Source organism: Prinia subflava, chromosome 4 (genome assembly GCF_021018805.1).
Source record: "Prinia subflava isolate CZ2003 ecotype Zambia chromosome 4, Cam_Psub_1.2, whole genome shotgun sequence".
NCBI classification, from domain to species: Eukaryota; Metazoa; Chordata; class Aves; order Passeriformes; family Cisticolidae; genus Prinia; species Prinia subflava.
Window position 1 is genome coordinate 12813452 of NC_086250.1, and position 23455 is coordinate 12836906.

Sequence of the window (23455 nt, forward strand, 5' to 3'; positions counted from 1 at the left end):
CCCCCCCGCCTCCCAGGGGCCCTCGGTGTCCCCCGCCCGTCACCTTTGGCGCTGCGGGCCGTGCCGCGCCCCGCGGAGCCGCCGCGCTGGCCGCCGCTGCCCATGGGCGCGGAGCTCCGGGCGCCGCCGCCGGCCCCGCTGCCGGCCCCGGGGTGCGGCGGCCCCCAGGGGCATGGGCACGGAGCGTGGGCTCGGGGCCCGGCCGGGCTGTGGGCCGGGAACAGTCACTCCGCAACTCCGCAGAAATAGGAAACGGGGACGCTTTCAAGGAGAAGTCGGCTCCTACGAGATCTCGCTGGGATCCTCTGACATCAGCAAATTCCAGGAACTAACGCAAAGAGAGAACACTCTGGTTTGGTTTTGTTTTGTCTGGTGGGATTTCTTTTCTTTTTTGCTTTTGGTTTTTTTCGGATGTTTTGATTTTTTTATATTCTTTCCCAATTTTATTTATTTCATACTTATTTATTTTCTTCTTTTGTATGGAGGAGGAGAGTAAAATCAAGTATTTAAGCACTGATTACTTAAACCTCTCTGGAAAACCTGGCCAGTGACTTGCTTTACCTAGAAGAGCATAAAGCCTGCTGATGCTGGCTTGCCAGCCGTGGGGATGAAGGTGCAATAGAAATTTCACCATTGTTTGGCAGACAGGGCCATACATATCATCCATTTCATCTGGTGGTTTTGCACCATAACTGCTGTACTTACAACAGATCCAGGCTGTGCTGTGTGTTCAAACAGCCTGAAGAACATAGCCCTCTCCAAGTCATCATGTGGGCTCTGTCTGAGGCTGGTGAGGAATTCAGCAGTGGTTTATCCAAAATAAGCATCCTTCTCTACCAGGGCAGGAAACTTCAAACAAAAAACCATGGGTATGGAGGGGTTACACTTTAAGCTTTCACTGCAGTCTCCAATTACTTTCATTGTCAAGGATACTGAGCAGTGATGAGTTGCTGAAAATCATCTCCAGGTGTTTATGCTTACAGCTTATAAAGAACCATATAAACTTGATACTTCCATAAGTATAATTTGAATTACAGTTGATTTTAGCCTTTGCTTGCAGTAGAAGTTCATTTAAGCACTGAACTGCAAGAGCTGGACTGGTCAAAATTCCTAGGAAGGCACTGGGGAAGAAAAGGAAAGATAAAAGGATGAAGAAGAATCCAAAAGATATGTGTGACAAGGCTTAAGGCATGGTGGCTTCAGGGAGGTTATGGAATGAGGATCCCCAGGAGAGAGGGTGCAGAGAGCACAAGCTGGAGACTTTTCTAGAGGTTTTGCAAGGCACGAATCCAGAGGGGCAGAGGATGAGCGTGGGGTGTGGACCTAGGGCAGCAGAGAGGTTCAGTACCTGCTTGATGTAGAGCATGTTTTACATACAAGGAGACAGTGGAGCATGGGGGTGTGCACAGCTGGCATTCTAAGAACAGCTTATTCAGCATCCTTCACTCTGAAAGAGTGGCTTGGGCTCCTGCCATTCAGTCCTGCCTGTCACTGAGGTCAAAAATACCACAGTGGCTTTTAACCACAGAGCATTCAGAAGTGAGCGCTCTCTTCACCCTCACCCATGAGTACAGAAGGTAATTCTGACAGCTGCAGGAGATACTCTAGGTTGGCAAAAAAACCCCCTGAGAAATGCTGTCAACATAGCTGTGAATCATCTGATCCTCCAAAACTACTGTCATTAACCCCAGATGCTTGTAACTGAGACTCACCTTCACTTTCCCTGGTCAGTTTGGCCAGGAAGCCTCCAGACAATTCCTAAAATGAAAGTTAATAAACAAGATAGGAATTTCTTGAAGGCTAAAGGCAGAAATACCCTCCAAACTGATTCACTGGAAAATTACTTTAAAATATCGCCATGACATAGGGAGAAATATGCAAACATTTTAAGGAAAAAGCATGGCATTTTACAAGAGGGCTCTCATGGTACTGACTTGAAAAGTCAGAGTTGGATCCTATGGTGCTGCCATCCAAAATAATCTTTGATTGCCTTTTATCACTCACTGATCATAGAATCATGGAATGATTTAGACTGGAATAGACTTTAATTCCAACCCCTCTGCTCTGGGCAAGGGACACCTTCCACTATCCCAGATTCCTCAGAGCCCTATCCAGCCTGGCCTTGGACTCTGCCAGGGATGGGGCAGCCACAGCTTCCCCGTGCCAGGGCCTCACCACCCCCTGAGCAGAGAACTTTTTCCTAATATCTGCTCTAAATCTTTTCTCTTTTAGTTCAAAACTGTTAATGCTTATCCTGTCCCTATCTGCTCATGTGAAAAGTCACTCTGCCTCTTTCTTTGTAAGTCCCCTTCAGGCACTGCAAGGCCACAGTGGGGTCACCCCAAAGCCTTCTCCTCTCCAGGCTGAACAATCCCAATTCCCTCAGCCTTTCCTCCCAGCAGAGCTGCTCCATCCCTCTGATGCCCTTGGTGTCCCTGCTCTGGCCTGGCTGCAGCAGCTCCCTGTCCCTCCTGTGCTGGGCCCAGGGCTGGCTGCAGAGGGGCAGAATCCCCCTCCCCTGCTGCCCTGGGGCTCTGGGTGCAGCCCAGCACAGGGGGGTTCAGGCTCCCAGCACACACGGCTGGGGCAGGGCCAGCTCTCACCACAGCACCCCCAAGTCCTCCTGCCAGGGCTGCTCCCTCTGCTCATCCCCAGCTGGATTGATCCCAGGGGTTGTCCTGACCCAGGTGCAGCACCAGCACCTGGTCTTGTTCAACCCCATGAGATTCCCATGGACTGCTTCCCAAGAAAGACAGAATTTCTCTCTAGAGAATAAGTGACTCACCACAGAGCAAACATCACACTTGGCACCTTGAAACATCATTCACTGTTTGAAGCCTTTTCAGCCACAAATCCAAAATGATTCCAGAAAGTCCAGTGTGTGCTAAAAAGGAACCCAATCTGCCAATGATTGCTGTGAGCTGTGTAACACTGTCAGTGCTACCTCCAGGGTGTTCTTTGTTGTGTCCTGAACCCTGTTTGCTGTTCTGACAGCAAATCTGCATTGGCAGTGCATCCTCCCTGAACTGCCCATTTGGCAGTGAGGTCCTTTTCTTGCATTGGTAAATTTGTCATTTAGAACCAGATAAAATTGTTTGCATGTGCAATACTGCGTGAACTTCTTTTGTTTGCATAAAGTATCACTCTTCTCTGAAATGTCTATTCATGTCTTGCTCTGCTTGGTTACTTCTATGCAACAGTTCCTGAGCTTTTTAATGGTTTGGGGTGGTTTCTTCTTGCCTTCATTCACTGTTTTCTCCTACAATAAAATCAAAAATCCCTTGGCAGTGATTTTTGCCAAGATACTCATAGCATGTTTTCCACCAAGTGTATCCCGAATACCACAGCTGGTTTGAGATACAGTTGGGGTACAGGTCCATGGAAATAAGATGAGCCCTGAGGATCAGCTCTTGGAGGTATCCACATCACAGGTTCTCCTCAATAAAGGTCATTAATGGAGCCAGTCCTGTGTCTAGGATGTGCCCCTGTGGGGCTGGTGCTGCCAGCCTGGCCTGTCCCAGGGAGTGTCATCCATTGCCCAGCTGCAGCAAGAATTAAACCAGCCTGACATTCTCTGAGGCACTGGGCACAGAAGCAGTGAGAGATCAGGTAGGGATTGCTTAGGGATTGCCTGGCCTCGGCATCAGGATTAGATCCTGACCAAACCAGAGTAAGGAGGAAATGCTTCACCCTTCCCTTGCAGTAGGGATGCCAGAGGTAATCCAGGAATCACGAGCTGTAAAGGGAAAGTTTATTGTAAAACAGATCACAAGATCAGAGAACTGTGAACAAGAACAACACAGAGGCAGAGGAAACAAAGCACTTTCAATCAAACTTCTGCCTTTGGTAGGATTTCCTTGAGCCATAAGTTGCTTCTGAGTCCAGAGGCTTCCTGTGTCTTTCTGGGTTTGATGGAGTCTGTGCAGTCCCACAGTGGCCCCAGGACGGTTTCCCCTTCCCACCCCTCTGGTGCACAGCTGCTGCCTCTGCTGCCTGCTGAAGGCTCCAACCGAGGGCCAGAGGCTTTTCCCTGGCCTGCCTTCAGGAGAGCACCTGATCCAAGGGGGCACATTCCAGCAGCTAGAATATGAAAATAGAAGGGCAGAAATCTATAAGACAACACAGCATTCTCTCCTACCCTCTCCAATAATATGAGTGCAAGCAAAGAGTCCCTCCAGCTCAGATTCCTTCTGGAATAAGAGTGCAGATCCTGGGGTCTGACACTCAGACTGTTCTGCTACAGCTCCATGTTCTTACACTGTTTTTTGGGGATTGAAAGTCAGGGAAAGAACTGCACATACATTTCCAAAGCATGTTGATGCGAGCAGTCAGTGAGGAGGATGGCTGGTGTGAGGGACGTCAAAGTGTGCTTTCAAGTCAGAACAAGACAGTTTTTCCTGTAGGATTCCATTTTCCCTTCCAATGACCACAACATGCTGTGTATAGATTTCTTGATTGAGCAAAAATATTGATTTTTTTCCCCAGTGGTAAACGAAGCCATCAGTGCCACTTCTTCATGGACTTCACAGAGCCTTCTCCATCCTGCAGCTGAAGGAGAGAGCCATGAAAGGCACCAATAAAGGAGGAATGATTCTGCCTGAAAGGACACAGCAAGAAGGATAATTCTTGGAGTCACACAAGGCCCAGGGTCTCAAGAGCCACTGAAGCAATTGGGCAGAGTTTTGGTGACATTCCCTGTTTCCTGATCACAGCTCTGTTTTCCAGGTGCCAGCTGTTTCTGCTGTTGGCTTGAACTTTTCTGAGCAGGAAAAGCCCTCAGGCATCATTTCCTCCTGTGATTGATCTCAAGGAAAAGAGGGCAGAGCATGTTGTTGCCATTCCCTGCAGGTTGCTCTCACCAGCTCCTTCACAGGTCACTGTGGGTTTCATTGTTCTGTTTTCTGTCCAGCTCAGCTTCTGTTGGGACTGTTTTTCAGGCCTTGCTGGTCTCTGCTGGTCTCCATCCTGTGCCCTTCCCTTCCCCACACAGGACTGCAGCTGATTTTATGTCCAGAGCTGTGCTGCTGTAGGATCCTTTCCCTTGGGCTGATTCCCATTTCCCCTCGCAGGCTCAGGGATCGTGTATGTGCTTGGAACAGTCTGGGACAGGGGAAGGTTTATCCACAGCCTCAGTTTGTCCTGTCCATCCTGGCAAGGAGTGGGATTGCCCTTCCCCACTGGATCCCAACCAGAAATCTGTGCTGCCCTTCCCTTGTGGCTGCAGGCAAGGCCAGGCTGTGGCCAGGTGGGAAAGGGTCTCCTCGTGCCCAGGCAGGGCTGGGAACACAGGGCTGTGGATGGATGTGACTTGCAGAGTCAGGATCTGTTTGGGGTCACCCCTGTCCCCAGCCTGGACACCTCTCCCCTGGCAGTGCCTGCCTGGAAGTGCCACCTCTGGCATAGGACAGTCCCAGGCTCTGTGTGCCAGTGCCAGCTCTTGCAGAGGGGATCCATCCAGGCTCAGACACCATCGGGAAAGGGTGGGCTGAGCTTAGACACGAGTCTGGAGAGAGGCTGCAGGAGTCCCTGGGAGCAGAGATTGGGCAGTTAAAGATAAATGAGATACATCCCATCCACATTTCCTATAGGAAGCTGGGGTGACGTTCCTGCTTGGTTTTAGCTCTCCTTCTGATGCCTTTTTAACATTGTTGCAGCTTTTTCACACATATTTTGTGTTGTTGAGCTTCCACCACAAGATGCATCTTCTACTTTACGAGGTCCAATGACCGCACAGTGATAGTCACTGTATTGTCTCTTTATATTGAACCTGATCAGGGGAAAAAGTCAAATTTGATTACATTCCTGACATGCAGTGAAAGGCAGAGTGGCACCTGGCCTGGCTGCTAAGCTGTGTTACTGCCACTAGGACCAGGAACTGCCTTGGTGGAACCTCCCTCCCGCTCCTCACTTTTGTTCTCCACATCTCCACAGAAGTTTCTGGGCAATGCTTTCCCATCCAGACCTTCCCCTGCTTTGGTCCCCTCTGAAGCCAATGGTGCTCACACCACCTTCCCTCTTGTCCCTGCCTCCTGTCTCCTTCCTTCCCCCAGGGGAACTGCATCCAGTCAGATTCTTCCTTCCCCAGCAGAACTACAGCTGTGTCCTCTCTTGCCACCCTGATGGGACAGGCCTGTGTTCCCTGGCACTGAAAGGCTCCCTTTCCCTGGCACAGGCATGTACTGAAGCACCTGGATCTCATGGAATCTGGTTCCCCCAAACTACAGTCCCTGATCTCCCTTGGGCTCTCTGCTCTTTGCTCTGGCTTTGGGATTTTCCTGAATGAATGAGCTCACATGGCTGGGTCATATTCCATGTCGTTGATCCACTTCCACTTCTGCTCATTTTGAGAGAATGTGAGACCAAGTAAGTAGTAGCTAGAATTTGATTCTGAGCGAAGGTAGCTCTGGAAAGGAAGCCAACAATGGGAATACATGAAAATGACATTTTCTTCACCAGAAGCACAGAAAGTTCAGTGCTGAACAGTCAGCACAGAGAGTGCAGTGTGCATCCAGCCACAGCACCTCTGCCCACAGCTCCAGAGGATGAATGTCTCCATTTTAGAGGCCCCTTATGAATATAACAAATGTAATAACACACCTGTGGTGCTATTATAGGTGCAATTTGTAGTTTAACAGGTATGACTTGATACCTGGGGACCTTTCTCCCTTCTGATGGGGGTGGCAAAGCCTTTTTAGGTTTTGTCAAACAATGGCTCTCACAAAGCAGTGTCTGTTCAAGCTCCTTGGCCTGTGTGCTAAATCCCTGTAAAACCCCAGCCAGCTGGGTAGGGAGTTTGCTCCTTCCCATGGGACCAGGCCTGGACACAGAAGCTTCCAAGGGCAGGACTCCAAGCGCCAGGACACCCCTCCTTGTGCAGGGCTTTGATCCCACTACTAGGACTGGCATGTCCATGGCTCAGCAGGTCCCAGAGCCCAAGGACATATGACAGGAGCAGGCACAAGTGTCACTGCTCAGCCCTTGGCCAGGCAGCTCCAGTCCCCTGAGCAGCTGCCCCAGGGAGTTGGATCTCACCAGCTCCTCCTCGCTGTCAATGATCACCAGATCTGAGCCCCTGTTAAAGCATTCTCTACGGGAGTCATTCCAGTTCTTCTCTATCTTCTCTGGAGAGAAGAAGTAGCATTTTCTCCCATGTTTTTTCCATTGTGAGGGGCAATCTGCAGAAGGGAAGAAGAGGTGTGGAAAATCCATGTTCATGCTGACCAAAGGATGCCATGACAAAAGAGAGGTCAGAGAGACAATTCCAGCCACAGAAATCCCTGGATGCTCCTGCTGAGAATTGTCACTAGAGCACCAGGGATTTCCTCACAGGCTCTGGAGCTGATACCAGCCCAGAACTATCAGGCAGGAGCCAGACAGGGAGCAGCATAGCAAACATGATCCAGCCTTTCCCATCTTTGCTCAGGGCATACAGAGAAATGCTCAGGGCACAAAAGCAGCTCTCAGATTCCCAAAGTCTGGTTTGCCTGATGCAGAATTGGGCAACAGAGGTGCTACTGAAAGCACCAACCTTTGTGTGCATTACCAGGCAGGGCAGCGAGAGGAGCGGAGAGGGGGAGCTGGAAAGGGGGGTGGGATTCAGGAGACAGGGCCTGCGGGTGACACTTAGGTTAGGGATCCAGCAGCTCCTAAAGAGCAGCATGGAATTGCATTGAGGTCAAAGGCAGGCAATGGAGGGGCCTTGGGAAAGCAGCACAGGCACACTGTCCACCCTGCTGCTGGGGTACCAAAGGGATTGTTCCTCCTGTCCCTTCCCTGCCTCAGACTGCTCTGCTCAGGCAGCAGAGAGGCATCAGTTCTTCCCTGTGGAACAGGAATGCAGGGCTGAGCCAGCACCGCTTCCAAAGGAGGTGCAAATGCAAACCCTCCATGGGCTCCAGAGCTCATCCTGGGAGTGTCCCAGGGTAAGGTTTGTATTCCTGACATGGCAGAGGGGTTCTTTGTTTTCCTTCTGAACAAAATCCTGACACAGCCCCTTTTCTGTCCCTTTTAACCATCAGTCCAGCAGGCTTCTGGCAACTCCCTTTGGAATGACAGAGGATCCCTTTGGAATGACAGAGGATTGCCTACCTAGTGCCTCTTCAGGGATAAGGGACAATGTTGTTGAGCTGTTTTGGCTGCCTGTGGTTGGACCATCTGGAAATAAAAATACAATTTCTGATTGCAAGGAATGACCACTACATGCACGGTCAGAGCTCTGCTGGACCTCTCTGACCACCCCTCACCCAACACAGAATGCAAACTCTGCCTCTTTGTTCATGATTCTACTATAAAAATCATAAAATGGTCAGGTCAGGTTCCACTGAGTAAAAGGCAACACTTTAGTTCATTTAAACAGGTTATATCTTAATAACAGTGTATTTGGCATAACAAGACCCTATGGAAAATTCATGCAAAACTAAAGCTTAGAATAAACTCAAAATGAATCAGTTTTTATTTGGAGCACAGGTGAAACCTGTGTGCTCTTGAACTTAAAAGCTACCTTTATTTAATTTCTCAAGAGCTGCATCTCAAGTTTCTTAGGAGTATTTTTTCAGGTTTGTAGCTGTTCTGAGGCAGTACTGAGCCCCACAAAGAAACTATAACTAAAGCCAGTCCCAGATCTAAGTCTAAGGCCTACTCTTTCCATGTTAAAACTGTATTAAATGCAAATTACACTTTTTCATTTTGTGCTGGTTTATTATTTATTTTTAATTTGCCCCACCCTTTGCTGTTTGACATTTTATAAATGTCAGGGCACTGTCAGATATCAATACTGAACTCTTTGCCTTGAAAAAGAAGAATGAATTGCCTCCTCCAGCCCTATTTTTTAAGTTCCAAGGATCAAAGGCTTTGCCATGTCTTCCCCATGTGCATCTCTGAACGAGTGGCAAACTCTGGGACTTGAGAGTGATTGGTTGTGGAAGCTTCTCAAGCTTTCTTAGCTATCAAAGGATGGAAAGAAACAAGCAAAATCATCTGAAATTTAAAAATGGTTCCTTGAAAACATTTAAAGGAAATACCAAATGGGTCTATTAATCTTTTTTTCTGATGGAAGTAAGATTTTTTCAGCAAAATATTATTTATCTCTTTATGTAGCTTAAAATATGTTATGATCTGAAGGGAATTCCTTTAAGATGTGATTTAGTTGCCTCCTTCAAATGAACTTTAGTTCATAATTACTTTAATCTTTTTGGTGTTATGGACATCTTGGTCTCATGATACAACCTTGTGATTCACCTGTGATTCTCACAGTTAGCAATGATATTAGTGGTAGGCATTATCAAACCTTGACTTGTTTCTTCAAAACATTTGTACAATAAATTCTTTGTCATTTGAATGTTGTCAGTTTTTCATTTGGATTTTGGCTTTTTCATCTGTTGGAATTTTGAACTTTCAAACCACTCAATTCTTACAGATTTCCTCTTACAGCTGTGGTTGGCTAAAAACTGCTGTCCTTTGCCTTCAAACCAAACTTCTGTTCCTACTGGCTTTATATGTCATGGCCTGGACATCACTCAGTGGGAGAGAGACACAGATTAATTGCTGTAATAACAAGACAACAAGACAACAAAAGAACTTACATGTGATTATTAAATATATGGCCAGGACCAGTACAGGGATGATCACCACCAATATAGCAGCATGTTTTCTGGAACAACAGCTTTTACCTACGGAGAGACAGCCAAATAAAGATTAGGGCAACAGCTGGACAGAAGCACCTTTCCTCTGCATTCCAAGGTGCCCTTTTCAGGCTCACACTGGGAATATGGGCCCTTCCAGACCTGCAGGCTGGAGCCAGGCTGAATGTCCTGGTGCTTCCCCACCAGCTGTGGTCACTGTGCTCAGGGAACTGAACCGATCCCAGTCTGCCACAGCTTTGAGGAGAGATGAAAAGGAGGAGAGTCCTACCCTTAAATGCCCGTCCTCTGCTTCCTCATCTCCTCTGTTCACTTTTCACTGCTGCTGGGGACAGGAGCTTGGGCTCGGGGATGTCTGGGTGTGGCCCATCGTATCCTTCTATTCCTTTGCCAGGAAAGGTTTAGGGGCACAGAATGCAACACCTCTGCTGCTCCTGCTCTGAGCGGGGAAAGCAGACAATTGTATCCTCCTGCCTCCTCATGGGTTTGTGTCACTGCATGTTTGGGGCATTAGGATCTCTCCCCTTCTTGTCTGAATTCCCCTCACTTTATCAGACAGTTAAACTCACCAGATGATTTGCAGTTTGCTGCAGCATTTGTGTCTTGGGATTTCACTTTCACTTCTGCATAGGTACAATCTGAACCTGGGAACAAGAACAGAGCACAGTAAGAGTTGCGAATCAACATAAATTAATCAAAAATGACTGAAATTGTGAGAAATGCTGAACACAGGACAGCAACTGATTGATGTGACTGTGGTTAACTATGCACAAATTATATTTTTCTCCATTATAGGCCCTGAGCTCTGCTCTGTGTGACCAGGGACAGGACCTGAGGGAAAGGCTGGAGCTGTGTCAGGGGAGGGTTAGGGTGGATATCAGAAAAGGTTCTTCCCCCAGAGAGTGCTGGGGCACTGAACAGGCTCCTCAGGGAATGGTCACAGCCCCAAGGTTGCCAGAGCTCCAAAAGCATTTGGACAGAGCTGTCAGGGATGCACAGGGTGGGATTGTTGGGCTGTCCTGAGCAGCGCCAGGAGCTGGACTGGATGATCCTTGTGGGTCCCTTCCAGCTCAGGATATTCTGATTCCATGTTCCATGATGACACTTGCATCCTTGGAGCACTTGCTAGAGGGCAGGAATAGATCTGGTTTCTCTTCACGGCAGACAATACCAAAGGGGACAGGGGCACACACCCACATTGTCAATCTTGACAATAGGGGAGGGAAGAGCAAAGGGTGGCCTAAGGTTGTTCATCCAGACAGGAATGGTGAGAATGACTAAAACATCAAAGCCTTAAAACTGCAGATTGTGCTAAATTTGGAGGTGTTTGAGGTTTTACCAAAATTAACAAGATAATATGGAGAATAGTTAAATCTGTTCTATCATCTGCAGGTAATAAATACAAATCAGCAGGGAAGAAAAAATACGGAGAGGAAAGAAAGGTCAGAGGGAGATAAAAAGTGGGTAAAAAGTCAAAAATAGGATGTTGCAATGTTATAAATCTCAAAGTCATTGTGATATAGAACACTGAGCCCCCCGGGTTCTATCCCTGTACAGAGCAAGGACAGAACGCAGGGTTTTGAGCTCTTTTCAGAAGATGGAGACAACATCTGGGAAATTTTGTGCATAAATTCAGTGAACACATAGAAGAGTTGGTAGGGTTTTCCCTGAAAGGCACAAGCAGAGAAACATAAAAATGTTACTAGAAATCTATCAAAATTTTGAATAGGAATACATGGGTTAAATTATAAATACATGGGTTAATTTATATTATTACAAATATAAATTTGTAATCAGGTGGCATCTACTGTGGTCAATTGAGCCCTGACTTCGTCTACTGAAAGGGGTGGTAAAACCTTTTTTCCTGAGGTGTTAATAACTCCACCCATGTGAAAAGAGATGCAGAGGGTTCACACTTTGAGCAAAAGACAAACACTCAATGGCAAGAAATAGTTTCTGTCAGAGTCAAAAGGAGAGTTAGAAAGAAAGGAAGGAAAAAAGAAAATTAAATACAGAGAGTTGAAGTCTGTTAAATACAGACTGTACAAAGTCTTGTTAATTTTCAGGAGCAATTTTTATGCAAATATTGCAAAACCAGTGCAAAACCATTTATGTAAAAAAATTTAGTGCATTAAAGAAAGATAAATCATAGGTTAGAATTTTGCAAAGTGTTTGATTCTAAATCAGACTAAACTGCCCCATGAAACATTTCACACTTGTGCATTAAACAAGCAGTTTGTACAGCCAGGCAGGAAAAGAAGGCTCCAGGCAATGCCTGCTGGGCTCAGGGAGCAGGAGCAGCTGTGCAGGAGACTGCTGCAAACACCAGCAACAGGAGCCACTTCATCCTGAGCAGTTTGCTGCAGGAATCTCAGTCTGCTGGGGGATAACAGGCCTGGGCCAACTCTGGAATATTCAGCTCTGGAATGGTCTCCAAAACAAATAAAAACAACTCTTAATATCGCACCAGAGATGCTCCCTCACACTTGCACCTTAGCAAGAGAAAAGCAGATCTTATAACAACTTGCCTTTGCAAATATAAACAACACTATCTGGACACTCTGCCCACATTTTCCCAGCTCTGGTCATCACATTTCTTTTCTGCTCTTTGGGACTTTGGTGCTCCAAGGAACTCCCTCAACATATGTAGGAGAGAGACTGGAGAATGCAAAGAAAGCTCAGTGCTCAGCACTGGACCTACCTTGGACATCAGTGACTGTCAGGATTCTGGGTGTGATTGATTCAGGCAAGTTCAAGTCAGCATAAAGGACATTTTCTGCCATTCTTGTTCCTGCTTCTTCTTTTTCTGTCCCTGGGCTGTTCTGAGAGTGATGTTCTGGGCTGGGTCAAGAGGAGAAAGAGCTCTCCCCTCTTCTGACCTTCAGGAGGAAGTTCTTGACTCTTACAGTCATACACTGTTAATGAGAATAAAAGTCTATTTCTACTTCCGCTTTTGGTGGCGCAGGGTTTTATATCAGTAGCATTATGAAACATGGCCACCCTGAAGTCACCTGTGTTAGGAAATGGTTCTGGCATTGGAAGTGTCTTGAGTTCCCAAAGCTTCACACACCCACACGAAACACTTGGCCCAGCTGTGTCCTGAGCACTGTGGACTCTGTGCAGCTCACACACATTGTCTGTTTTTCTACAAGGGAATCCTGGGGCAAATGGGGATTCAGAAAGGGGGACTGGTCCAGCCTGTTTTGGGAAGCACAAAAGGTGCTTAATATGTAAAGGCAGCAACTGGAACAGTGCAGCCTAAACAAAACAATCCCTTGGCTTTCCAGGTTTGTCATATCCCTCTGGGCAGTTGGGGTCAGCTGTGTCCCCTCTCAACTCCTTGTGCACCCCTGGCCCCCTCAGTCGTGGGGTGGGATGACAAACAGAGAACTCTTACTCTGTTTAATCTCTGCTCAGCAAGAACTAAAACAACCCTGTGTTCTCAATACTGTTCCAGCACAAATCCAAAATGTAGCCCATACCAGTTGCTATGATAAAAATTAACTCTATCCCAGCCAAAACCAGTCCAGGGCCCTAGAATTTAAGAAGGGTGTGAAGGTCTGTGAATGGAGGCTTAGAGGATGGAAACAAAGCAGGTAGAAGTGTTGGAAGTAATGTCCTGTGAGGAGCAACTGAGGATTCCATGGTTTGTCCAGTTTGCAGAAAAGGAGGCTGAGGGTTATCTCTTTTGTCTCTGGAGTCCCAGCACAGGAAGGACATAGAACTGTTGGAGAGTCCAGATGAGGCCAACAAAGTCTTGAGAAGCTGGAACACCTCTGTCATGAGGAAAGTCTGAGAGAATGAGACTTTTCAGCCTGGAGAGGAGAAGGATTTGGGGTGACCTCATTGTGGCCTTCCAATGCCTGCAGGGAGTGACAAGATAGAGAGAAGCTCTTGACAAGGGCCTGGGTGACCGACAAGAGGTAATGGCTTCACACTGGCAGGGAGTAAGTTTAAATTGGAAATTAGGAAGAAATTTTTCCCTGTGAGGGTGGTGAGGCCCTCAGGCTCCCCAAAGAAATTGTGGCTGCTCCATGCCTGGAAGTGTCAGATTGTACAGGGCTCTGAGCAGCCTGGGATAGTGGAAGATGTCCCTGCCCATGACAGGGAAGGTGGAATGAGATGATCTTAATGTCCCTTGCAACCCAAACCATTCCATGATTATATGATTACTGTATTCCTGTCTTTACAGAACTATACTGCTTTTTTGATTTAGAACAAACTATAGGAAAAAGTTGAGTGTTTTTTAGTAAAATAAATACTAATTCTGATTGAACCTATTTCTTCCACAGAGAGACAATTTCTATTATGGAAATATTCTCTCAGGGCCGTCAGATCTGGAACACACTCTGCTGCCAGTGGTAATGGCAGAGGCTTCTTCAAAGGGCCAGGGATGTGTTCTGGTATTCTGTGCCTCATGTCCCATAATCACAGGCCCACAGAAGCCAAGCAAACACTAACTGTGTGAGAGAAAGAAGAGGAAATGAAGCCATTTCTGTGGTGGTTGAAGACTGAGAAGTTTGTACTGTGGTCAAATGAAGGTTTGCAGTGGCCCTCAGACCTGACAGGGAGACGTCAGAAATTCTGTGACAGGCAGCTGAAGTACTGAGGCCTAAACCACAGACCCTGACCAAGACCTGAACATCAGGCCCTGAGCCAAAGTTGCCTCTAGATGAATCTTTCAACCAAATGTTATATTTTTATATATATGTATATATACGTATTTTTATATAACGTAACTATGGTTTTACATGTTTGTTTATTGGCAAAACATGTGTTTGCCTTTCCAAATTCAGAAACTGGATAAGGCCACATCTGGCCTTATTAGGGGAGTATACAATCAAAGACAACTCCCTTGGTTCCCCCTTGAGCCCTGGCCAAGCTTTGGGAGAAATCCAACAGCGGAATGAAACTAGAAATTATATCAGCTTGTTTGTTTAAGAGTATAAAAGGTGAGCTATTATCACAACAAAGTCGGGAAGCCATTCCACATCTCCACAAAGGTGGAATGGGTTGGAAAGAGTCTTAAAGATCATCTTGTTCCAAACCCCTGCCATGGGCAGTGACACCCTCCACTATCCCATCTTGCTCAGAGCTCATCCAGCCTGGTGTTGGACACTTCCAGGGATGGGGCAGCCACAGCTTCTCAGGTCAACTGAAAGTATCCTATGATTTTTCAGCTCCACAAAGTCTTAATTCTTTTTTTCATTCAGATTTTTTTTTCTATTAGGGAATTGCATTACTAATTTGCCAGTTGTAAGATGGACTGAGTGTAAGAAACAGCCATCGAGTTCAATCAACTTTTTTGGTTTTTATTGCTGGTTTTCTGGAGTGACAAGCACATGATAGCACTGATCCCACAAATTTTGCCATAAAAATAGTACCCCTCTTTCCTGTGGAATATTGCCTACGCTGATCAGCAGGTTCTGCTGCATCTTGAGGGAGTGCTGACTGTGTGGGCCGGTGCTGTTTGAAGAAGGAAGGTGCAATACCCCACTGAGTTGGTGCTTTTGAACTCCATTTGACAAGGATGGTGCAAATACCATGGCGGGGGGGAAGTTAAAAGGGGGCTCCAGCTCCCCTTGTAACTCCTTTTATGTGATACTGAGATACTGCATAACTTAATACTGGAGATAGCACACAGAGTAGTTTGTATTCTATTTCTGAGCACTTAGCCACACTTTTCAGCATTTAAATGTATACTTATTATTTCTCTGTGGTATTGTGTATTTCCCACAAAACTATGATGGGGAGCACTAAATATCTTCAGTAAATTAAAGATATTTTAATGTGGGTCCATATGGGTGGGACAACGGTCCTGTAGGTCTGTGTTAATAATGAGATGTCTGTGTTAATAATTCTGCTGCAATTCATTAGCACCTAATGAATTTGGCTTCCTACACTCTAGCTAAAGGCATGGGCAAAATTTGACAGCATTTTCCTAACAAATAACCCCTCACACTCACACTTCACTCCAACTCTTGCCAGCTCTATTTCCATGTTTCCAAGACCAGTCATGTCCATCTTTCAGCCTGTGCAATCCCAAACTCAGTGTGGCCACAATCAAGAAAGACAGAAGAAGGGGAGATTTTTAACATACCAGATTCTTATCCAATACTTACATTGTGCAGCCTCAGGTCAGAGGTGAAGAATCTTCTGGGGTCAGTTGAGTCCAATGGGTCTCTGTACTTCATCAAGAAAACAGATTTGGTAAAGATTTCATTTTAAGATCCAAATTCAATGATACGTAGTGTGCAAATCAGCTACTCTGAAATAGATAAAATATTTAAAATGAAACACACATTATGAACAAGGGATGCAGGAAACACTTGGAAGAACAACCCTCCTTTGTGAAAGCAAGCCTTTTGGGCTGGTTGTTCCGCTTGACAGTACTCAGATACTGCCTTCTTTTTGACTGTAGTAAAAAGGAAAATAAAAACAAAAACCAAGGATGTGAGAGAGAGGCTTAGAAGGAAGATTTCAAATAGAAAACGTCACTTAAATTCCACTTACAGTAACTAGGATGTCTTTCTCTCAACCTATCTGTTCCTTGAGTTCACTGGATGTGCTTGACAGCTGAGCAAATGTGGATTTTTCTGGATTTAATTACTTGATTACTGTATCCAGACCTAAAATAATTGGGAGATATTTTCTGATACATAAAAGATTTGAAAAAACCTGTAACTTTTGGTGGGACCAAAATTATTTTCTAATATAAACAAAGAGTTTCTGCTACCAAGGAGGAAAACATCATTGTTAACGTTAAATATATTTTCTGAAAATAATGAAATGTTTAATACTTTTGAAATCAAACATTTCAATTTTTCCTTCCAGGATGTTCTTTTAGGAGAAATTAAATGCTTTGGGTTTACTCCAAATCACTTTAAAAAAATTATTATTAAACAAATAAGAAGTGTTTCTTCTATTTTTTTTCTGCAGTGATTCACAGCCAAAGGGTCTCTGTCTGGGTCACAATCCAAGAAAGATTTAAGAAGTGGTTATGAGAAGAACCATTTTGTAACCTGCTGATGACCATAAGGAAGGATGGATACCTCACTCCCTCCAACATTTACCCATTTTTAGACAAACGTTGCAACATATTTTGTGCAAAATGTATTTTACTGTTGTGTGAAAGAGGAACTGAAAACAGCTGAACAAAGTAAAACCACTGCAACTAGCAAACATGTCACTGGTATAAACTCTTTCTCTCTGTATCTGGATAAAATTAAGCTGCCTGTTCCTCTTTTATAGTTAAAGCGAAACAAAACAATAGCCTGTTTTTTATTTAGCAGCCTTGGTGGCATTTTTCCCTCTCTGAACTCTAGCTGCTTTAACATCAGGCATCTATCTATAGTGGTTGCCTGACAGTGGAAAAAAGCAAGAATTCCCAAGGATGTCCTATCCTATGCCTGACACATTTAAGTGTGCTAGGGCCTCCTCTCTCACAGGGGACAATGTCTTCTCAATATCCAATCTAAACCTCCTCTCTGTCAGTGTGAAGCCACTGCCCCTTGTCCTGTCACTCCAGGGTGACAGGAGAGTCAAGAGTCTCTCTCCACCTTTCCTGTGGGCTCCCTTCAGGCACTGCAAGGCCACAATGAGGTTACCCCAAAGCCTTCTGTCTTTTAGAAAATGCCAATTCCCTCAGCCTTTCCGGGCTGAAGATTCCCAATCCTCTCGTCCTTTCAATATACTTTTTTTTCAACATACTTGGAGCATGACCTTGGCAAAGGGGGATGAAGAGGAAATCTGTTCAACTTCCAGAAAAGCAGATGCTGCCATTTTAGAATGCACCTCCTGACACAAGATCAGATCCAGGCAGCTCTCCATGAGGGCTGAATCCAGATACTACCCAGCCAGTTGTGTGGATGTGCACCTCAACCCCATCAGCTCCTGTTCCTCGTGGTCCCAGCAGAGGTAGAACATGCTGGAAGAATCCAGGAAGGTGGGGAAATGCAGCAGTGGAGATGCACACTGGCCAGAACAAAAGCATGGGAGGAACAAGGGGAGGAGCATTCTCTTGATTCCTGAGAAGAACATCACCATCATCTCTGCAATCTCTGAGTCTTGCTGATACCTTGGGCAGCTACAAGAAGCCCAGCTTATATGAAGTGCCCGAGGCTGTTGCCAGGAAGGAGGGCTGGAACCTGACTGTTCTATATTCAATTTAAAATGTAGGAAAGATCAACACTTTACATAACATGCCCTGGCACCTTGCCTGAATGAAACTGTACTAAGCCATCTCATATAAATCCTTAAACATTTTTAACAGCTGTTCTGTAATACAGAACCAAAAACAAGGCAGCCAAGTGTTTACCTCCTACCAGTACTTCTCGGGGTGGGTGAATGTTGGCTCTGCTCACCAAGGGAAAGTGGCTCTTCTGACGAACTTGTCTTGCCATTGCAGATTCTGAAATGAACCCTGATTGTGCTACCGTGGTAGGATGGTTATGGATAAATTTGTTGGAAAGAAGCTAAGTTTTAATGTCATGGCTTATCAGAGAAAGCTGTTGTGGCACATGGAAAGGGCTTCTGTGATAGCAATCTGGAAGAGTAGAATAAGAAAAATGCCTCTGCTCCATGTGCTATACCTTGGTGAGAGTGAGTCAAAGGAGAAAAGTGCATCATCTCTTGTGCTGCCTAAGACTTTCAGTGTAATGACATAAAAACAAAAACCATCAGCAGGTTTCTGACCAGCTCTGCCAGAAAGCGCCTTGTCCATCATCTCCAATTTGCCCAATTGCATAATGGACTACAAAACTTACCCCAGATCTGTGGATTTTGGAGGACATGGTAGTTTATTCTTATTAACTTGCAGGGAAAATGTAGAAAAGCCATTTGTATTATTTTTCTGGGGCAAGCATTTGAACAGACAAGGAGAATTACCTGATCTGATCCTCAGGGATAGGGTTTGAAGAGATTGAATTTCATACAGATTGCTTGAATCCCATGTCATGTTGTTGACAGTCCTACTTTAGACTGAAAGTATATTTATGGTTTCTTATTTCAGTTCTCTAATCAATTTTTTTAATATACTTTCTGCTCCAGAGAGGCCCAAGACTATGTTTTTGGGGGGAACCAGGGCTGAGGGATACCATAATGCAAATTGAGTATTTGAAGGTTAGGACAGCATAAGGATATCAAAACTGAGAGACTTTGGCCCCTCCAGGAGATGAACCAAAGACAGAATTATTCATGAAGTGGGGAGGAGAAAAGGCAAGGGAAACTGCACCTTGCAGAGCTTCCCATGTGAGAAATTTTCACTATGGCTTGTTCTCCACTTTTAGGCAGCAAATCCCTTCCTCACATGGAGAAGACTGTGATATTGGAGGATGCAACTGAGACACTGCTGGAATGTGCAACTCTCCTGGGATTACAAGGAGAGTGGTGTAGCTATGTGACAAAGATTGGAGTTGCATGGTCTCTTGGGTGGAACAGGATGTGGCGGTGTTGGCATGGCACTGCTGAGGGGCGTGGGAGAGATGTGCAGGAGCAGGAAGATACCACAGATGGGCAGTGAGCAGCATGCCAAGGAAGATTTTAAAATTATAGAAGACCTGAGAAGAGGGAGGAAGATAAATCTGCTTTAGAAAACTAAATGCTCATACAGGAGCCAAGTGTGAAAAGAAAGAGGAGAGTCAGAACCACGGGATGCAACAGCACCTCTGAGTATCTGCCTCAGGCAACAGAGACAGACGGGAGAGGAAAGCAAGGGAAGTTTCACTGAGTTTTCTCTCTGGGGATTAGGATGACGTGCAACAAACTCGGGAGGTGAAGAGGAAGGAAAATGCTATGCCCAGTACTCTCAAAACAGCCTTGATTGTTCCACTGCTGAAATCCTTTGCAGGCAGCACACACGTCCCTGACTCACAGCCAACTTCCACCCCACGCCTCCCCAGCTCAGCAGCTCCGTGTTGCAGTGCAGGAAGTAGCAGAATCCTGTTATATAGAGCCAGTTGAAGCAATCTCAGTATCACTTCACAATATTTGCATTCTGGTGAGGTTATTTAACACCTCTGTTCTTTTAGGACAAGTTTTCACAAAAAATTCAACTTAAAAAGAAATTTGGTTTAAAAATGTCTGAAGGCTGATGCCCAAATAGGTATTTAACAGAGTGGTAACTTGAACCTATTGTAACCAGCTAAAAAAATATCCTTACATTTAGCTGCTCACTTCTTTGACAGCTCTCTTTCCCATGTCAGAATCCATCCCAGATTCTCTTTATTTCAAAAAACTGTAGCCCTTGGGGAAGATGGTGCCAAACTGACTCACCTTTTGCCACACATCTGCAGGGCTACTTCTTCCAAATCCTATGGATCATATGGAAGCAGCAGAGATGTAAAGCTCCTTTCTGAGTAACACTTGCAATCCTGAAGGAAAGGGGATGGCATAAGGGAAATTTTTTTCACAAGCTGTCTTGTTAAAATACTTCACCTTTGCTTAATGTAATTTCTCAGCTCTCTGGGCTTGTTTATCCACAGCTGTGTTGCACAAATCCTCCTGTTCCAGGAGTTGTCCCACTGCAGCTGTGAAAAGCCCTTTCCTTCTTCACAGGCTGAAAATCCCAGATGCCCAAAAAACCTGAGGATAGAGGTGGAGATTCTCTTTATAACAAGTAATTTGCAAAGTGGTTAGCAGGAACAGATACATAGCATGTGAGGGATATTTATGGAATGGGGAATTGTAGGACTGCAGTTCTTTTTCACTTTTTCCCTTTTCAAGTTTTAAAGGGGTGCCAAAATACTGTTGAAGGCAGGGGCATCACAGGTGATGGCTAAAGGGATTTGGGAACAGATATAAACAGTGTCTACACAGCCATTTCTTGGACAGACTTGTCACCTGAAAGCTCAGAGTACTGGGAGCACAGAGAGGGTCAAAGATGAGCAGTTCCCAGGCTGACAAATTGGCTTTACTTGTCTCACACAGAAAACAGGAGGGCACAGGCACAGCCAGAGTTGCAGAAATTGCTGCCTGCTGGTAAATCCTTGCATGGTAGATCAGGAGTAATCAGGAGAGTCTCTGCTTTTGAAGGCCACTGATGTAGGCTCTGCAATGACTGTGCATTCGATGTATTGCAGTTATATCCACAAAACCAAGCAGGAGCAGTGAAGTGCAAGTATGCAGAACTCATTCAATTCCAGAAAGGTTATTATTTACAGATAACAGTTTTGTAATGAGGTTTCAGACACAGAAGTATTGTAACAGCTTGGTTGCTAAGCCTTGGTGTGCTCACACCTTGATTACCTAAAGATCTGTATCCGACATCCTGTAAATGTTCACTGCTGCAACAGTGCTGGTCCCTGCATGTTCTCTTCAACTCAGTGATGTGGATTCCTAGAACTTCTCCATACTGGGATACCCCTCCCAGCCTTACACCCCAAATCACTTATCAGTGTGGTAAAAATGCCCAGCAACTGGAGACAGAATCGTAAAATCATGGAGTGGTTTGGGTTGGAGGGGACCTTGAAGATCACCTCATTTCAACCCTCCTGCCACGGGCAGGGACACCTTCCACTAGACCAGACAGACAGGCCAACATGCAAAGATGGACAAGAAAGCAGCCACCTCATTTTCTTAGCAAATGTGGTTAAAAAATGGCAATACATAGAGAAACAAAACATGATGTATGGATTGGGCTTTTCCAAGAAAGCAAATTATCAGTGCTTCTTTTCTCTGTGAGTCTGCGTCATGAAAAGTCTGAGGGTGGCTCAAGCTGAGCATGAGTCAGAGGATTCTTCTCAGCATTTTGTAGGTTGTCCTCTTACACAGAGAATTTTCTCATTATCTCCTTTCAAATGGCACAGACATGAGAATGCTACCTGTTTCTGATGGATCTGAGTAGGGAGCATATATGGTTATGAAAATACAATATTTTAGAAGCATATAATAGGCTTAAGCAGGTAAAGGGGAAATAAATATATACAGTTTGTGTAGATTTTTGCAAAAAACCAACTTGTAACAGCATATAATGTAACTTGTTACACAGAAAGAACTGGTAGCAGCACATATAGGAATTTAGTTGCTAGGTAAAAACTATTAAGATAAGATGTACATTGTGAAAATTCAGTAAAGCAAGACTTAGGTTTTGTGAGAAATTGATAAAGCAGAAAGCTACAGCTTGAATCCAGCAAAATCGGGCTCCTAAACTGTGGCAAGAACAAAGTGACCTGAAAAATAGCTAAACTCCCACTGTGCCTGCCCAGAATTGAAGGTCAACCAGCAGACACCTCAGGAAGACATCAGCCTTTCTCCCAAGATCCCAACTCACGACCACCAGGAGGCATGGCAGCTAATTATAATAAAAAGTGAGAGAAGGTGGGGAATGGGCAGGTGGGGGGTTGTGGGATCAATGTGTATTTAAACCTGGACTTTGTCCGGTGGAAATATCCCCTATGCATCCCAGGTGGAATAAAACATACCTGCTTTACAACTTCTAATTGTAAAGTCTTTATTCCACAACACAGTTCTACTTGTTTCTGCAGATGAATGTGAAAGCAGTGATGATATCTCAGGGCTAGATATTTCTGCCAAGGAATTTCTATTTATTTCTGTCATCTCTGAAAAAAATTCACCAGTTATCCAAAAGAGCCCTTATTAGGAAAGATTTTGATGATGAAGATCACCATAAAGGCTGCAGGAATTAAAACAGAAGAGCAAGTCAGCAAGGAAGGGAAGACAGCAAATTCATGGCAGCTACAGGGAAATGCCATCCGCCTTCTGGATGGAAGCATCATCAACCTGAATTACAGGCTCAGATGACTTTGTCGCTCTTCCCTCAACACTGAATGCCTTGGAAAACCCATCAGCATATGCCTTGAGAAATAATATGATGCTTACTACAAAGAGCTAGTGAAATATCCTAATTGTGAAGAAAACATGGCTCCAGCACAAAAGCCCGTTTATCAAATGAGGCTTACACCTTCATTAGGGTGACATCCATTTCAGGTGTCATGGGCATCTCAATATAATTGCCCCCAAATTTTGCCCCTGAGGTAAAGCAGACACAAATCCAAGTGCACAATACTGAGAATCAGATATTGTAACTTGGGGCAGCCTAAGCTGTAAAGGGAACACTGCAGATGAAGAATGAGCAGCAGCTGCACTGAACTAGTAAATGACTGTTCTAAAAGTCTGAGACGTGATGAGGGCTCTGTCCACACACTGCAGTGCACCCATGCTGGCTATCCTGTGCCACAACATGGTGCAGAACCAAACCCATTTTTCCCCTGTACCCTCATTCTGCTGAAGAATGGGAATGGGAGCATTTTATGGTCTCCAGGAGGGTTGAGCTGCAAAGCAGTCCCTCTGAAACCAGAGATACAAATAATTCTGGCACTGCAAGCTGGCCTGCTTGTCAGGAATGTCTGCATCACAGCACGGTGGTATTTGTCTGCCAAAATACCCTTGTAATTCTCCATTCAATTACCCTCAATAATGGGCTATTGCCCTTCTTGGGTCACTCATTTTCCAGGTCTTTTTTCAGGAGTCCCAGGATTTGCCTGAAGCTGAGGGGATGATCACAGCAGTCCATTTTCCCTGAGGTGGCTTCTACCATTCAGTGATTCAGCTGTACCTGTCAGGTGGCTTGTTTACTCCTGTAACACTGGAACTGTTTGAGGACCATTTCCATATCCTTTGGATTTTCCTTTTGCAAAAGAGCCTGTGGGAGTTTGCTGCTATGGTGACTCTAAACGCCTCTGAAAATCTCTTTCCCTTGAGGCTGCTGCAGTGTCACTGCTAAAGTAGCAGCTGCTTTTGGAAGGACAATTTTCTCATTATTCCTTTTCAACTGAATTTCTAGCTTTAAGCTCCAGTAA

The 23455-nt window shown here is 45.2% G+C and overlaps 2 protein-coding genes across 4 annotated transcripts in view; both read right to left on the bottom strand.

The window, feature by feature from the left end:
- Positions 1 to 288, bottom strand: part of LOC134549683 (C-type lectin domain family 2 member L-like) — a 6886-nt gene extending 6598 nt beyond the window's left edge. The window contains exon 1 of the mRNA XM_063395526.1: positions 44 to 288. Coding sequence (XP_063251596.1) covers positions 44 to 104 — 61 coding nt within the window. The 5' untranslated portion in view covers positions 105 to 288. The remainder of the gene's footprint in view (positions 1 to 43) is intronic.
- Positions 191 to 12535, bottom strand: LOC134549682 (C-type lectin domain family 5 member A-like). Of its 3 annotated transcripts, XM_063395523.1 has the most exons (10): positions 12340 to 12534; positions 10208 to 10282; positions 9582 to 9668; positions 8089 to 8154; positions 7033 to 7175; positions 6294 to 6403; positions 2786 to 5767; positions 1713 to 1758; positions 706 to 849; positions 191 to 328 (listed from the first exon to the last, which is right to left on the bottom strand). In XM_063395523.1, exons 1-7 carry the CDS (start codon positions 12419 to 12421, stop codon positions 5617 to 5619), a joined length of 714 nt encoding a protein of 237 aa, XP_063251593.1. In that variant the 5' UTR covers positions 12422 to 12534; the 3' UTR covers positions 191 to 328; positions 706 to 849; positions 1713 to 1758; positions 2786 to 5616. The 3 variants fall into 3 exon arrangements, with proteins under 3 accessions (XP_063251593.1, XP_063251594.1, XP_063251595.1); XM_063395524.1 differs by lacking the exon at positions 706 to 849 and having other exon boundaries at positions 230 to 328; XM_063395525.1 differs by lacking the exons at positions 191 to 328; positions 8089 to 8154 and having other exon boundaries at positions 471 to 849; positions 12340 to 12535.
- Positions 12536 to 23455: the final 10920 nt, after the last annotated feature.